This window comes from Lichenostomus cassidix, chromosome 4 (genome assembly GCF_008360975.1).
Source record: "Lichenostomus cassidix isolate B80296 chromosome 4, HeHo_3.0, whole genome shotgun sequence".
In the NCBI taxonomy this organism is placed as follows: Eukaryota; Metazoa; Chordata; class Aves; order Passeriformes; family Meliphagidae; genus Lichenostomus; species Lichenostomus cassidix.
The window spans coordinates 62,127,932-62,145,091 of NC_139484.1; the positions used below are offsets into that span (position 1 = coordinate 62,127,932).

Below are 17,160 nucleotides of genomic sequence, written 5' to 3' on the forward strand. Positions count from 1 at the left end.
GTTTCCAGCAGCACACTAAGTGGTATCTGTCATGTGAATTTTGCTCTCTCTCTTTTCAGATGGGAGAATGTGGGGAAGAAAGGTGTTTGCAGAGGTTTAGTTTAGTGTTGATGGGCTTTCTAAACATCCCAGCTTCTTTTTGTTGATATGGGAGAAAATGGGCTCATGATTTATCTCTAGTGGGGGATTGGTGCTTCTCCTTTGTTCCTGGGTGAGCCTGGTTCCTCCAGATTCAACCCTGGAGGAGATGCTCTGCAGTGAGCACTAGCAATAAAGCTCCTTGGAAACTCAGAAGCCAAAGTGCAGGGTGTCCCATATATTCTTCAGGAGAGCTTCAGAGGTTCAGTAGGTATTTTATATCATGACCATTGTGGATGAGTATGTGAAGGAAATGTGAAACAAGAGGTGCCACTGTACTGTCATTTTGGTGTGCTTTTCATTTCGTGTGTGAGCCCTAGACCACTGTTTGCCCATGCATCCCATAATGAGTCTCATGGTCCTGTAGCTACTAACCACCCCCAGCCTGTGAAGTGCTTTGGGAGCCTCTCCCATTAGCTGTCATGATGGGTGTCACCCCTGTGGGGCTGACGCTGCCCTGGGACAGCCCTAAGAGCTGCTGGGTCAGGGTATTATTTAGGCTCTCCCACCTGCTGTTTTGTACCACTTATCCTAACACCATGATTTAGGATCAACCACTAAATGGTAATTTTTCTTCTAATTTATATTAATTAGAGGCAAATAGTTGTCCTGGTTGTTGAAGCTGAATTCGGAGGTGTAGCTAGCAGATCTGATTGATTATGCATTACTGGTCTGTGGCTTCAGAACAGAGGCTTGTTTCCTTCTGCATTCCTCTCCCTTATGTCTGGGTTGGACAGGAGGCTGCTCTGTATCAGTTCAGTTCCAGCTGGAGATCTCTCCCTTTGTGATTATCTCAGTTGCACCATGCATTTCATTCCAATTCTGTTATTAGCTCTATAAAATGGAGGGATTAAAAAGGATGAATGAAATGAGAAAAGACCCTGGAGAAAAGAACTCTATTAAATTCACGCTAGAAACCCTTGTCAAATACATGTGAGAAAAGACTAGAAGTTGCCCTTTTTCAAGCTGTATGACAGTTTCTTGTTTTCCTTTATTTTAAAATAAAAATTATACAGGTCCTAGTAAGAAAGCAGGTGCCCAGCCACTCCCTAAAATGTTTCTAATACCCAGAAGAAATACCAATCTATGTCTGTGGGCCAGAAAGAGAAACTTGGTCTGCATGGCTTGTGAACTCCTGACAATGTCACAGCTGTTATATTTAGCATGTGGCATTCTGATACTCGTGCTAACCAAAGCGTGGAGCTGGGCTGAGTATTCTGAAATCACCTGTAGAATCATCTTGCCTTAGCTTTCCTACACTCTTGCTTTAAAACTGGAGTTGAAAACTGGGCACTGTTAATGTTTCTGATACGAGCTTCCTGTATAATTTCAGTAAGTCTCACTTTCTTATAATTTAAAGTTGACATAAAACACTAAGGAAATTGAAATAATCACAAATCAGTAGTAATGCCACCACTTTTGATATTCACATTAATAATACTTATACTGCACTTTGAAATCCTTCTTTGAATAATGTTATCAAAATAAGAAGAAATGTTTTAAAGGTGTGTGTGGGATTTTTGTTTGTTTGCTTAAGTAGGAGGTAGATATTAGCTCTGGAACGTAGAGGTTATATGTCTGTATTGGGTCCCACTTGTTTTCAGTGAGGCTGGTCCCTCAAAATGTTTGGTCTTCTGGTTTTTGTGATTAATGTTCTGGAGTCCTCAGAGATGTAAGAAAGTCAGTTCCTGATGGAAGGAATTACACTATTTACTGTTACTTTACCAGCATCCACCATATCCACCATACTAGTGGAAGGTGTCCCTGTCCATGGCAGGGGGTTGGAACAATAGTAAGATTTCATCTCAGGCTCTCTTCTGCCAAGCTGCCCATGATTATGCCTGATAGCTGTTTTTGTACCAAACTGCTCTCCTTGGCTAGGGGAGAGATCTACCCAGGGCTTCTATCCTCCTCCAAGAGCTTGTGGAAAGCTCCAAGACCCAGTGGTATTCACTGCAGCCTTGGGACTGTTTGATTTGTTACAGTGGATTGAACCATTGGTAATCCATGGGAAGTCAAAATTTTTCATGCCTTTAGCTGAATATTTGGGCCAAAGAGATCTTCTAGTTTAATTTTTAAGTTGCATTGAGCTGAAATATTCCATGCATTTAGTTAAGCACTTGTAGTAATGTTCTGTCCCTGGGAAGCTGCAGTAACAGTACTCTAAGGAGATTATGTTGCAATTGATTTGGATGTGTTATGGTTTCATTTAATTTTTTATTCCTGTTTTCTGTCCCATGAGTACACCACAAGAAGTCTAAAGCTGTCTTTCAGCAAGGGGTAGATGAACAGGGGCTTTTGTGTTTCTCACTACTTCCTCAGACAGTGGTAGCACTTGTGGTTTGATGGTGGAAGTCTTCCATAACCTGAACCAAGTTTTTGGATACACAGAATGTAGTACGATTATGCTCTCAATTAAGATTTCTGTATGTGGTTACACTTCCTAAAAGGTGATTCACATAGTATCAGTCAAAATAATTCCGAAATAATACTTGCAGCATGATGTGGTTTCCTATGAAAATAATGCAGAGCTTCTCTGTTGATATGCAGTCCATATTTTATACCTTTTTTTAGCCTAGAAATTAGATTGGTTAGGTTATAAGTTTTTCTGTTCCTTTTCATATCATGAGCCTACTGTAAGTCTGTAGGCTAAAATCACAATGCAGATTTTAGACCATCTGTCATCTCTAGAATATAATATCAGTGCTTCTAAAAAAGCCTTTTCCCACATAAACATCCCCCTCTCCAGAGTCAGGAAAAGCAGCCCTTCCCATCTAAAACATACCATTTAGTTTTTAAATTGCCATTTATTTGGCTTGGTAAAAAACAAAGCTCTCAAAGCCGGAGCTATACGGTCAGTACTCAATAGGGAAAACATCAGGGCACACAGACCCTGAGCCCTGCCGTTTTGGATCAGTGAAGCTGGGTGAAGATCTGACCCGGTCACAGAACAGGACTGTTTTCTTCTCTAAAAGGCACAGATGTTATTCCCCTCAGTATCACACTTTGATGAATTATTTCTTCTTCCCCAAACGAGTGATGAAGCCGTGGGCTGTGCCAGCGCTGGGAGCAAGCTCAGTGCCGTGGGCTGTTTTCTCCTGCGGTGCTGCTGAGCTGGAGCGCTGAGAGGGGAGGAGCAGCAGCAGCTCAAATGCCTCTGGCGAGGCCCACAAAACACTATCTCTCCTAGGCAGCTGCCCAGAGCCTCTTGGGGTGTGCCAGGCACAGCGTTCTTGTTGATTGCAGCTTCTCACCGTGGGTCAGGGCCCTGCTCCAGCATGCACGCTCTCCTCGCAGTCCCCCTTTCAAACATTGTCTCGGATACAACAAATTCCCCTCTCTGATCAGCACTCTGGGCCCGACAGCTCCACCGAAGGCAGCGTGAAGTACAACAGACCAGCTTAGTAAACCTCTACCTGCAATGAATTTGCTTCCTAAAATAGCTGCAGAGCTGTGGGATATTTTTATAGCAGCTACAAAGGCATTTTCTGCTCTGAAGGGCTGGAAAGAAAACTTTTAAGTGTTGGCTTGAGTGTAAATTGATGGAATTCTCCCTGAGTTTGAAGAGAGTCTGGAACAGTAACCCTGGGAAGGGTTAAGTACCTGCCTAATCTTGAATGGACTTTAAATATGATACTCAAAGATGTCCATGTAAACATAACCCTGTGAAGACCCTTCACTGCTGATAGTTTTACTGGGAATGTCAGGCTTTAGTAGGCATCACGTGCATTATCATAACAATCCCAATATTTAACAAGGTCTCTCCATCAGTGATAGAGTTATTTTAGCATTTCTATCTTGTTCCTGTGACAGGAAGTATTGGAAAAGGGAACAGTAGGGACAAGTTTTTCTTCTTTAGACTAGTCTGAATGTAAGATTTCAATGTGAGAAAATGTAATAGTTCACAGAATCATTGAGGTTGAAAGAAGCCTTTAAAATCATCTAGTCCCACTGTCAACCCTGCACAACCATAATCACCCCTAAACCATACCCCAAGTGCCACATCCAGATGTCTCTTGAACACTTCCAGAGATGGTGACTCCACCGTCTGCTTGGGTAACTTATTCCAATTCCTAACCACTCTTTAAATATTTTTTTTTTTTGTAATATGTAATCTGAACCTCCACTGGTGCCACTTAAGGCCACATTCTCTCATTATTTCACTTAGGCACAGCAGAAGAGACTAACCCCACCTCACTACAACCTCCTGTCAGTTCTAAAGAGCAGTGAGGTCTCCCTGAGCCTCCTCTTTTCCAGACTAGACAGCTTGAGTTCCCTGAGCTGCTCCTCATAGGACATGTCTTCTGAGCACTTCACCAGCTTTGTTGCACTTCTCTGGACCTCAACCAGCACCTTAATGTCCTTTTTGAAGTGAGGGGCCCAAAACTGAACACAGCAATTTGAGGTGCAGCCTCACCAGTGCCAAATACAGCAGGACAATCACTCCCTGGAATTGCTGGCCACACTCTTGCTGATACAGGCCAGGATTCCAGGATTCCATTGTCCTTGTTGGCCACGTGGGCACACTGCTGGCTCATTCCCAGCCAGCTGTCAACCAGCACCCCCAGGTCCCTTTCTGCTGAGCAGCCTCTCAAACCACTCTGCTCCCAAATGCATGGGGTTGTTGTGACCCAAGTGCAGTTGTGTGACAGCTTCAGGCTGGCCAAGGCCAATTCCTCCACCCATCCCTGCTGCTATTTCTCTTCACCTCTTTGTGCCTGGCTGTCTGCCAGCTCCCATATGAGGAGTGCCCTGGCTGAGGAAAACAAAGAAGGGTCATGTCAACTGGAGAGGAATACGTGCTGCTTGGGGAAGATGAAGACTGCTTAAATTAGAACCATCAAGGACAGTCCTTGACTTATTATTCCTGCTGGAAGGCCAGTCGGGCATCCCTGTGACCCACAGTTACGCCAGGAGGAGTGATTGGGTTTCCTCAGCCGCTAGGTTACATTAACCAAGATGAAGTTTCAGTTTGCTTCTGTTGTAACCTGGCTGAAAAGTCAGAGGTGGATGGAAAGCCACCTCTGTGTTAGACACAGAGCTGTCCTGGGTCTGCCTTCTGCATCCTAGGTGTTGTGGGTGTGTATGGTGCTTTGGAAGAGCAGATGTGAGGACATGGTCTGAGCAGGTCAGAAGAGTAAGCAGGTCATCCACCAAGGAGGTGTGAAGAAATGTTTCCTAACGCACAGGGATGTGCTGGGTGGCTGTATAAGTGGAGCTTTATCTGCAAAGGCAGTGCATGACTAAGTAGCATGGTCACATCTGCATGTTTGTCCTTGGGCACTGAACCAACCTCACAAGGATGTTTGATTCAAGTTGCAAATGGAGTTTGAAGTGAGCCTAATCTGTCTCAGGAGTATCAGGACCCAGCTCTTGCCCTGGGGGCCCTGGGGGATATTTTTGTCATGGGTATTCTCAGAGTGTATCAGGATATCAGTCTGGCATGGTCAGGTATCCACATCTCTTGGGGCCCAAGGTAAGGATAGCATCAGCTGTCACCCTGAGGTAAACAGACAAGTTCTCCACTTCCCTGGAGCCACTGGTCTGTAAAGTGGCCACAAATGAATTTGCAGGAGCCACCTCCTAGGGAATATCAGCCCAGAATTTCCTCTGCAGCTGGTGCTTCCTCCACCCCAGCTCCTTCTTGAATATCAGGCATTTTGTCTGTTCAGGGATTCACATTAACCCTTCCCTGACCTTATCCACTACTTATTTTAATGTCCCCAACTGTTGGATTTCAACTGGGAACCTTTAGTGCAAAGGCAGTGCCATTTACTTTTAATCTGTGGCACTGTGTGAACATTAATTACAACTGATAGTAAGGAGCACAGACCTATTGGCACCCTTCTTGGTGGTATCAGTGAGGAATGCTGGCATGGTGACAGCTCAGCTGCTGCTCTGTGTGTAAGAAGCACGCACTAGCCAGTGAACATGTTGAGGAAATAGGAAATATCTCAGTGATTCCTAAATGTGTCTATCCCTGTGAGCAGAAGTTGCCATCTTGGCTGCTGTGTGCTGATGAAATGGGAACATTAGTTATTTATGGGCAAAATAAGGGCTGTTCTATTTGTGTTGTGGTAGTACAATGTTCTGAGTGTTTGGGCAGCCCAAACACTGCTGGTGGCATGGTAACTAGAGGAGCAAAACTTGGATGGCTTGGGATGTAGACAGCCCATGCTGGTATATTTGTAACAGCAGGTTACCACCCAGAAAATATCCCTGTGGTTAAAAATGCTCAAGGGAGTGGATGTGCAGGCGTTTCTGGAGGTAACCTGAGTCCTGGCAAAAAGTACCAAGAATCACTGAGAGTCCATTTATTTCAGTGGCTACTTTATGAAATGTGAGAGTTAATTTTGTGGGTAGATGACTTTTCCATGAGGAAAGCAGCATTACCAAATCAGAGCTCAGCATGTCCTCTGGGACCCTCTCAGGTCATGGTTGCAGCTCTGAGGCTGTTCCCCAGGCTGTAGGCTAAATTCTGTCAGGAATACTGTCACAGCTGGGATAGCCTCTGCTCTGTGATGGTCGGGTCACTGCTTCAGCAGATCCAGAGAAGGAACAGAAGGATATAATAGCCAGGTCTGACTGTGGCTGTCCTGGTAAGTGGAGACAGAAGGAGCTTTGGTGATGGTGCAGCTGCTCCCCTGGAATATGACAGGGCTTGCTGAAGAGGAGCCAACACTTCAATTGATTTACTATTCCCCTGACAATCAGGAAACCCCCCAATATGGGAAACTTCATCCTTTCCTGTCTCATCTAATGATAAACTTGAATAATGAAAACCAAAACAAAGCCCCACATCCTACATAATGTAATTATATAAATAAATACAGTTCATCCATTCCACATATTACCTCCTGGTGATAGAGCGGATTTCTCCCCTCCTTTTGTCTTTTTTCTCTGTGTTGAGTTGAGCATCCCCTTACACTGCATCAGGAGAAGGAGTAAATAACTTCAGTTATTTGTCTTTGTTGCAAAAGAAACAATTACAGCCTTTGCAGTTCTCATGGATCTTCCCCAGTGCACTTCCACTCTCCTTGTCTTTCTCTTTCCCCCCTGCCTCTACGTGTTGCTTTTGACAAAGAATGACCAGAAGCACATGTAACGATCCAGACTGGGGATTGCTGCTGCTGAGGTGCCTAATAGGATTATAAGATTTTCAGCATTAATCCTTATCCTATTCTTTAGGCAGACTAACCTTTTACATAGATTTTTGCCTCCTATTGCACAATTATTTGACTCTTCAGTGATTTCTTTACAGCCGCTGTTTCGTCCTTTTTCAAGGCGATTGTAATTGGTGTAGACCTCCAGCATGGAGCAGTGTAAGAACTGTCAGGCTGTTGTGGTTATTTGTTTAGTGCTGCAAGTGAGCTTTTCCTGACTCACTGATGGATGCCTCTCCCTATACCCTGAGGATATGTGCTTGCTTTAGCCCAGACTACAGAACATTTCTGTAGCTTTAAATGTCGCAACTACTCTACACCAAGCTCTGGGAGGTTTGATGATCAGGACCTCTGCTTCTTCACAGAGGGTAAAAGGGCCAAGGCTTTCCTGGGTACATGGCTCATTTAAAGGAACTTTGAAAGATAGAGATGGGTGGGGAGTGGATTGACTCTGGTTTCCTAAGGAAATGAGACTTAAGTAGTCTGTTTTTCCACTGCTGCAAAACTTTTGGATCTGCATAGCGGTTGTGGCCAAAATAGATGGGTCAGAGAGGTCTCAAATATAAATTTTCTACATTTTTCCTAAGAATTAGCTGCTGGATAGGAGATTGTCCCACCGCAGTGTCTGCCAGGAGGTAAAAGCTGCAGTGCTGACTCCATAGGTAGGTCATTAATTTGGCTGGCCAGCACCAGGCAGTCAGTCAGTGCCTGTAACACAGAAGGTTCCAGGTTAGCTGGCAGCTGTGGGAGGGAACTGCGGGACATCCTGTGATTTTAGGGATGCGTGAAGAAAGCTGAAGGTCCTATGATCAGAGAACATCAGAAGTGTTGCAGAAGACTAATATAGAGATGAAGAAGACTGGGGAATGATATGGTTGGAATTGGTGTGGCTTGGTCTGCTATCTCTTAAACTGGGGGCTGTCAGGATGACTGCCAGGGAACAGCCTGTTTTGGAGGTGATGGACTGATATGCAGTGGGGGAGCAAGGAGCACAGGAGCTCCAGGGTGTGTGAGAATACATACAGGGAACAGCAGAGGAAGAGGGTGGTGGCACTGCAGACATTAAAGGAGGGAAGGGAGCAAGGTGGGATGTGATAAAAAACCAAACCAAGTAGTTAGGAACGACGTTTTTCAGGCATGGAAAGCAAAGATAAGCTATTTCAGCTTGTTAGGCTGGGAGTGGGGTGACAGGGACAGGGAAGAGATGTTTAAACACTGGCGCAGCCAGGTGGGGTAGAGACCACACCAAGGAGGTGGAAAGAACACTTGGACAAAGAAAGACTTAATGGCTTAGGCAAAGGGACAAAAGGTCAGCCTTGGGTTTGTGTATAGCGTGCAGGAGTGATTTGGCAACAGTCTGAGCATGGAGATGAAGGAAGGCAGGAATCAACGATAACTTTAATTACACAGGAAGCTTGGATGAGGGGGAAGTGAGAATTATTGTCTTCAGCAGGGTAGAGGAACTGAGGGAAGAGATGCAGGATTGATGTGTGTGTTTGAATGAAATCAATTGTACTCAACCCTGATCCAAAGCCAAGTGAAGACAGTAACTTCAGGAGACTTTCTGGAATATCCCTATATGCAAATATTTGTCTCAAAAACCCTGAATGTACTTTACAGAAATGCCCAAACATTTTTTATTTTCCATTTGTAGGGTGTGCCCAGAGGTTAACTGCCCCCAAGCCACTTAATAAGCCACAGCAGTGACAAGACTGGCTTCCAACATTCCTTAAAACAATTTTCAGTCTGGTAAACCACAGCAGTAATAAATGTCCATATATGCACACAACTCACTGCAAGGCAAATCAGTTAAACTCTCAATCTCCAGTTTAGGGAGATCACATCACCTTATTAACTGTCCCTTGCTCTGCACATGCAAAATTATTGTAATTACTTTCCCTCACAGGATTTTCCCCCCAAGTATTTATTGTCTGCAACGAATTATTTTCTGGTGTTCCTAATAAACCATTTTCTTCTTCAGGATCCAGTGACTTTCTGTTACCAGCACAAACTGAGGAAATGAATATCCATCATTTAGTGATTATTTGCAGGAAATAAAACCATGAGATAGCAGCAAGCCCAGGCCAAGAAGGAAGAACAGCATTGCAGTGCTTTTTATAAGGGGAGCCAAAAATGTTATTCATGTGCTCAGCTGTTATTTTCTGAATATTGTAGCTTTCTTCCTTTTGTGAATTCTACCTTCTTTGGATTAGGTCCTGCTACCATTGAACTCAGAATATTTGTTATTAGCCTCAGTGAGAACAGGATCAAGCCATTGTTCGTGTGTTTGTCCTTGCCTTAACCCATGTTGCTGTTTGGTGGGATACTGCAAGGGACAAAAATGCTTTTGGTTTCCCAGAATCTTTCTGAGTGTTTGTATCTGATCCTTGCAGATAGCACAGCCCCTGTGGGTTTGGAGTTGACTGTTTCCAGCAAAGCTTTTTGAAGCCAGTGTGAAGCCTCTGTAAAATGTTGAATCTCCTCACTCAGTAGCTGCTTTTCTGAAGTCTGCATTGTGCTTCAGGTTCTGCTAAACCATGCTACAGTGAGCATGATGAATAGCAGGCAAATTGCCTTCAGTCACTGCTTTGGAAATCAAGATGTGTGCTGGCTCACCCCATTCTTTCATAAATACCTTCCTGAGCTCCGGGAAGTTCGACGGTGCAGCATATCCCAGAGTGTTAATTTTTAATGTCTTGTGCACGTAATGGACTTGACTGTAATTATGAGTCCCACGGCACACAGTCACTGCTGGCAGGATGGAAAAAGATGACTGCAGATCCGTGTGGCTCCACAATTAGGGATTGAAACATTGATCATTTTCATTCCCAGGAGCAGAGGGAACAGTTGTATGAATCTGAAGCAAAGGCTTCAGCGGAAAGATGGGTAGTTGTGAGCCAATAAACATTACCCTGCAACCTATTAAATTTAGACTTTGCAGCATCATCCTCCTGCATTGACTAAAATTGGCTGAAACCTGGGCAGGGCAAAGTGGTTTTGACAAGCCTATGCTTACATCCAGAATAATCCAAGTGAATAAGCATGTAGGCAGTGATGCAGAGAGAACCTAGTATAAAAATTTCTCCACATTTTTTCCTCAGTAGTGCTATTTTTAACTTACGGATCCTTGTTTCTTTCTTACATGAAATCTTGAAGCTGACAGCATCCCTTTCAGACTTGAAAATGAAAGGAAGCTGTCTGAAAGAACAGCAGAGCTGGGATTTTTAGGCCTGATCATGTTGACATATCTTGGGTGGCAAATTCCTCCTCCTTTCATGCGGAATGAGATTGACTTTACTGAACAGTACAGGGTTCTTCCCTATTGCAGGTGTAATGTAGGATAAGGCATCCAAACCCTTGCACCAGTAGAACTTGGATCCTGCTTTGTCATCTGCCAGCTTTTCAAAGTTTTGAATAGAGGTAGAACGGATTTTAGATAAATTATTCTCTTTGAAATTATTAAATTATACTCTTTGAAAGCAATACTCCCATAGTCCTGGTAGATGGTTTCAAAATCAGATTTTTAATTTCCTTTTGGAAGTGTGGTGGTGGCCTTTTTTGTTTGGTTTGGTTGTTTTGTGTGTAACTCATAAAGTACAGCTTTGGAAACCACTGCAAAAGGAAAATCAGCCTGAATCTCTGCTCTTCATTCAAGTCACTGGTAATAGCTGCTCTGAATTCAGTGATGCAAAATCACTCCTGTACTGTACTTAGTGCACTCAAGCTTGAATCAAATCCTAACACTTTTTACTAGTGCAAAAAACACATTTAAAACACAATAAAAAGAAATCTTTCCTGTGACAGGAAATCAATTTAATCCGTTTATTGTTTGTTTGTTTTCTTCCCAGGCTTATATTTGGCACACTTTACCCCGCATATTATTCTTACAAAGCCGTGAAATCAAAGGACATCAAAGAATATGTGAGTAATGAGGTTTGTGGCTATGCTGGGAGTTTGTTTTCTAAGATTGCTCCTCACCACATTGTAAAGGTGTTGCCTGTATTCAGGGAAAGCTCATAAACCAGTACAAGGGGCAGATTGGCCCGAAGGTGGACTGGCTGATTGCTGGGCACAAATGAGACTTGGGTTTGTGCTTCTGGCTCCTCTGCAGAGTTGATGTGCTCCTTGACAAATGTGTGCTGTTCCTCTGGTGGTGAGATATACAGCCGACTTAAAAGGCATTTGGCATCCCGAGCTTTGTGTGCTCTCCTTTGTTTCTGAAGAGCAGCATAAATCAAAGCTGTTTCAAAAAGCCTTGAAGCTTTAACTGCTCATTCAAAACAAGGATAAGAGGAGGCAACTCGAAGTACATATGACTGAATCCTCAGACAGAAACATCCTTCCTTGCAGAGCGACCTATTTACAGGCAGGTCTGGCAGCTGGGTGTGCTCTCTTTTTTCTTTTTGCTGAAAAATATTCCCTGGGCCCTGGTTTCTAAAGGCATATGGGGCCATCAGGGAAAGTGAAATACAGGAGAATTAAAAGCACTTGGATGCTGTTGGGGTCCTGTAGGATTTGTAGTGCCCTTCACAACCTGAGCTCTGTTAATTTCATTGAACCCAGCTCAGCCTGCCGATCTTGACTCTTCAATCCTCTCAAGATCCCAGGGATAACAAGCCCATTTTCTCATCTGGATAACAGCATAGATGTCTATCCCATTAAATCTTTAGTGCAAGCTCAATCTGGGACTCACTGTGGCTGCTAAGAGTTTTTTTATATAATTTTCCTCCTTCAGAAAACGGTTTTGAATATTTTGAGAATCATAAGTGTTACAGAACACAGCAGATACTTAAGGCAAAATGTCTCTGCAGCCCTTGCACAGCTGTGCTTCTCAGGGCCTGTACACTCTTTGCTTGAAAATCAGGAAGATGTGCATAAGCATCTCCGAGCAGTGTCTGCCACTGATACTTAACGTTTCCATCGTCCCTTTCTGGAAAGTACTTTGTTGAAGGGTCCAATTCCTGTTGGAAATTTAATTGTAAAAGAGGAACTCACAGACACTTGTGACGCAAATGTGAGAACAGCTGATCTAAGACCTGGTCTGCCCTTACAATTGATTTCAGTTTAACAGACCAGTTGTGGCAATGTATCCATTAAGGCCTGATTAAAAAAAAAAAATGAAGTAATAATTTACACTGACGCAGGAGGAACCTTCATTTATTAGTCAAGATTTGTATCACTCTAAAGTAATTTTATTCTGCTTGGTAATAGTCATTTTGATAAATGTTTTAGGCTTATCCAAGCCCATCCACAGCAGGTCTTGGTTTGTGTTTAAAAATTTTGCTGGCAGTAATGTCTAACTGAGAGAGCCTTGCTGGCACTGAGGCTCTGAGGAGTCAGTTATGTAAAAAGTCTGGCAGAAGCTGCCCTGGGAAGATGATGCTCTGAGGCATTTGGCAGCACCATTATTGCTGTAACACTAAAAATAAATATACACATAAATATAATTCTCAGGAGAGCAATTATGTAGCAGAGTGACAGGTGGTCAGGGAATAATTCCAGTATCTACAGGGAGATGGAGACTACCAGTACTGTCCCCACTATATGGAGGAGAAGATGGGGAAATAGTTTCTAAGCTGGTGAGATCCAGATTTATTGACACCTCCATCTTCCATTCCCCAGAGCAGCACCTGATGCAGGTATTCCTCTTGGAATGTCTTCCCCTCAGCCTTCTCTTAGTCTATTGCAATTACACCAGCCTTAGCTAACATTGTCCAATTCTCTAATTCATGGATTTTCATGGATTTTACTTCCTTAAGCTTTCTAACATTCCAGCAAAGCTGCTTAGGGCTCTCCATTTTCAAATACACCTAATTAAACAACAGTTGTCAGTTAAATTAGCAACCTTTGTATTACCATCTCTTTACATCCTACAAAGAACCAATACTATATACATCAAAATAATTGAGCTGTTCTTTTAAATGCCATTAGTGCTTAGTGACAAAAATTCCCACATTCCTGAATTATTTGAGGTACTACAGTTTACCTGACCAAGTCACCATTCCCAAAGACTCTTTTGCTGTAACCCCAAAGGAAACCATCCATGCATGGCAGTGGAGTTTCCCTAGCTGAACTCAGAGACAGCACAGCACATGCTCTCACTACCAGTGTGAGGTAAAACACTCTCCCCTAAAGCCTCAGGTAAAGGATTTAAGCTATTTCCCTTGGCCTTGCCACTGCACTGGGTGTGGCTGTGGGTGGGAGCAGGCACAGCCACTCCAGGGGTGCACACTGATTCAGTAAGTTGTGATGAGTTGGTTGTGCTGAGCCCTGGATCATGGGATGGGCTGTTAAATGTCTTTACCTTTTCCTGGCTGTAGATATTATTTAAATAATTACATTTTGTCTTAACTGGAGTTTGGCCAACAGCCTTATATTAACATTTACTATTAACACTAGCCAAGTGAGACTTTTTATACCTTGTGATAGGGCTGTCATGCTCTACTGGCCAGAGGAGTTTCTGTAAGGACAGTGTCAGACTGCTCTTCTTTTCCTGAGATCAGTCCTAAAGGCCACAGTCACCTTCCCAAGGGCTGTGTAAATCTGACACGTGTTATGTGCTGAAGTGGGGCAAACTGGCACCTTCAAGTCCACAGTAATTGCTAAATTCATAGCAGGGAGGGTGAGGGGGTAAGATTTTTTTTTTCCTGTGAGAGTTATTCTGTGCACTTGTGGCTGTAAGAGATTGTTTGAGACTGTTTTTGTTTACCAGGTCAAATGGATGATGTACTGGATCATATTCGCCCTCTTCACGACAGCAGAGACATTCACAGATATCTTTCTTTGCTGGTAAGCACCAGAGGGGAGAGGATCTTTGGCATGAGATGAAAAGAAAATGGAAATGTTTGCAAGGGGGGAAAAAAGGCACACAAAGGGTGCACTGACTCCTGTACCGGGGTTCAGCAGCTTCAGGTGCATAGAGGGTTTTTTGTTTGGAGGAGGCATGCTTCCTTTCTCAGTGCTGTCACAGAAAAAAACAAGAAAGAAGTGGAAGTGCTCAGTGGTATCTCATTAGTGGGAAATCACTACTGGAGTCTCAGGCCCTGCCTGTCAGAGAGACATAGCTGACTGCCCAGTTGGATGCTTGCAGAGGTCATCACATAAATAACAGTTGATTTAGCTGCAGGCAGAGTTCTAGACTTGCCTGGCTGTATCCTACAGTAAATACACAGTCTGTGGGTCAGATACAAACAGCACTGCAGCAGACTTTGTAGGTTGCTGTGTGGATGGTTGTATCTGAGATGTTTTGCCAGACCCATTCCTGGTTAGGCTGGGTTTCTGGTTTGATGGAGGACCATGGGAGTCCATACTGATGTGGTCCCTCTGGTGCCAGTGGAAGGATTCCTGGTGGCCTCTGTCAGGATGAGAGCACATAAATGCCCAGTTATCCAATTCAGTTCCTTTTGGATGCTCAGGTTTGGAAGTGTTTGTTGCTTGGTTGGCCTTTATAATAAGGTCTTTCTACCAGAAACCAGTGAGATCAGTAGACCTTAGAATGAAAATTTAACTGTAGTGCATGGCTCTTACTTACAGCCTGTTCTTGCATTGCACTGCATGCCTTGAGTGAGTCCTCCAGACAAAGGAAATCGGGAGAACTTGGCAACATGTCAGATCTATTGAAAAGGAGATAAAAGACATTATTGTCTATCTAATTTGCATGCAGATCTACCTCCCCTGTGCTCATCTGGAGCTTTGTTTATTTTGGAGGATGAATTATGTGGGTCTGTCAGGAGGAATGGCAGAAGGCTTATCCAGCCTGTGACATCAAGTGTGCTGTAGAGATACTCAGTGTGATGGGAGATCAACCTGGCACATCCATGCTCAGAGTAGAGCATGGCAGAGGCCCATTGGGTCAGATGTGGATCCTGGCTGGCCCGGCTGGCTTGGTGACAGTGCTGTGTGGCACAGCAGGGGCCTGTCTGGGTCCAGCTGGGCTGTCCACAGCCACCACAGGTCTCTGCACTGCTCTTGCTTGCCCCTGCCTACAAAGTATAACAATCAGTCATCACACTGCTGGCAACAACATGCCTGCCCATGTGAGGATGCTGCTGGCTGGCCAGTCTTGAGCTCTGGGCTTTGTCCTGCAGAAAAGAGTCTGGATAATTTCATCTCAGGATGTCCCTGGCTTGTTGTTACAGCTGAAGCATGTCCTCTTGTTAATGTCTGCCATATTTTGCAGCCCCACCTGAAAGTCAGTGTGGATCTGCACCTTCATATTCCTTGGACAACAAAGGTCCTTGTATTTCAGCTTCAGTTAGATCAGTCTTATCTTAAAAGCTGAAAGGCAGAGGGACCAGAAAGTGCATAAATACATCAATGAAATATTGGTTTGTTGGTTTGGTCTTCGCTCTCTCACAATGACTGTGGATATTGTGAAGGCAGCCCCTGTGATCTTTGCATATGGAAGGCTCCTCTTACCACACAGCAGAGTCTCTTCCAGAACATTAAATAATGGTCCTGATAACCAAATAAAGATTCATCCACATGCCTCATTGAGATGTGTTCAGAACTGAGTCAATACACTTTAATCTTTAGATTCTTAGGTAAGCAAAAGCTGCCTTGAGCTAGGCTGGCAAATCCATACCTTTGCTGAGCATCTCTAATTAAGGGCAGTGGTTAAACTGGGAGCAGACAGTAACAGTTCTTTTTCTTTTAGGTTTCCATTCTACTATGAACTCAAAATAGCTTTTGTAGCTTGGCTGCTGTCTCCGTACACAAAAGGCTCCAGCCTCCTGTACAGGAAATTTGTCCATCCAACACTGTCTTCAAAAGAAAAGGTAATTGCAGGTGCCTGGGTCCTCTCTGGGTGGAAAAGAACTGTGGTGTGTTTACTCCAGTCCCTATATCATTAATTTGCCTGGAAGGACTGGGAGTTTCTGATTCTCTTCCTCTATCGCTTGATCACCTCCTTTTGGTTGGTGTTTTTGTTCTTTGTGGTTGTTGCGTTTTTAAATACTGGCATCTGTTCAGTGCACTCATGCTTACTAACTCATCTCTGTGCAGTTGAAAAGTTGGGAGGGAGTGGGATAAAAATACCTCCTGAGCTGCTTTGCATGTACTGGCTGATTATAGCTGGAGTGCTCTGTTGTGGCTGGATATAACAAATAGGGAAACTTGGTCTGGCAGCCAGGACTCCTCAACTTTGTTCCCAGCTCTACCTAAAACATTGTACTGCAATGAGACAAACAGCCCAGGCAGTCTAAAATGGGCTTAGCAAGCACATGCCTGGTTGGGAAATGTGTAGTGTGGTGAAGTAAGACGTAGCATGTTGAGGTCCTTGGTTAAAAATTGTCTTGCTCAAATTAAAGGTGCTAATTTTGGGGGGGGGTGGGGTACATTACAGCTTGGATCATTTGCCTGCCTAGGAGACTCCTGTGGCTGTGAATGGGACACTGTCAGGCAGATCCATTTGGCTCATGTGAATAACCTGGCCAAGAACAGCTGTTGGTCACATATCAACATGCAAACTGCTGAGTGAATAACTCTTTCCTGCATTGGCAACTTGGAAATGAAAGCTCTCTGTTTAGCCACAGGCAGTGCAGGAAGAGTTATATCTCAGTCCTGTCCAAGAAGGATGGTGGGGAGGACAGTGGGGATCAATCCCATCTCTGCTTCCCATTGCTTGTGCTTCTCCCATGTAGGGCTCATGCATTTTGAGTTGCCACCTCTTACCTACAGGGAATAGGGAGAGCAGCCAGCAGCTCCTCCCAGCCTTCAGGCCCTTCTAACCCAGCACCTCCACCAGATGAGTACTAGAAGTCATTGCCGTCGTCCAGACCCCAGTGTCTAGGGAGGGAGAATAAGAGCAGGAAGTTCCATAACTGTTTTACTGCATATTGAGCAGCATTGGAGTTCAGAA

The 17,160-nt window shown here is 44.0% G+C and overlaps 1 protein-coding gene across 12 annotated transcripts in view; it reads left to right on the plus strand.

Annotated features, from left to right (window-relative positions):
- Nucleotides 1-17,160, plus strand: part of REEP1 (receptor accessory protein 1) — a 67,452-nt gene that overhangs the window by 16,207 nt on the left and 34,085 nt on the right. For all 12 annotated transcript variants that reach the window (XR_014851886.1, XR_014851885.1, XR_014851888.1 and 9 more), the window contains exons 2-4: nt 11,150-11,222; nt 14,014-14,090; nt 15,958-16,078. Coding sequence is in view for 6 of the 12 variants with exons in the window: in XM_085059546.1 (XP_084915672.1) it covers nt 11,150-11,222; nt 14,014-14,090; nt 15,958-16,078 (271 nt within the window). In the remaining 6 variants the exon portion in view is untranslated. The remainder of the gene's footprint in view (nt 1-11,149; nt 11,223-14,013; nt 14,091-15,957; nt 16,079-17,160) is intronic.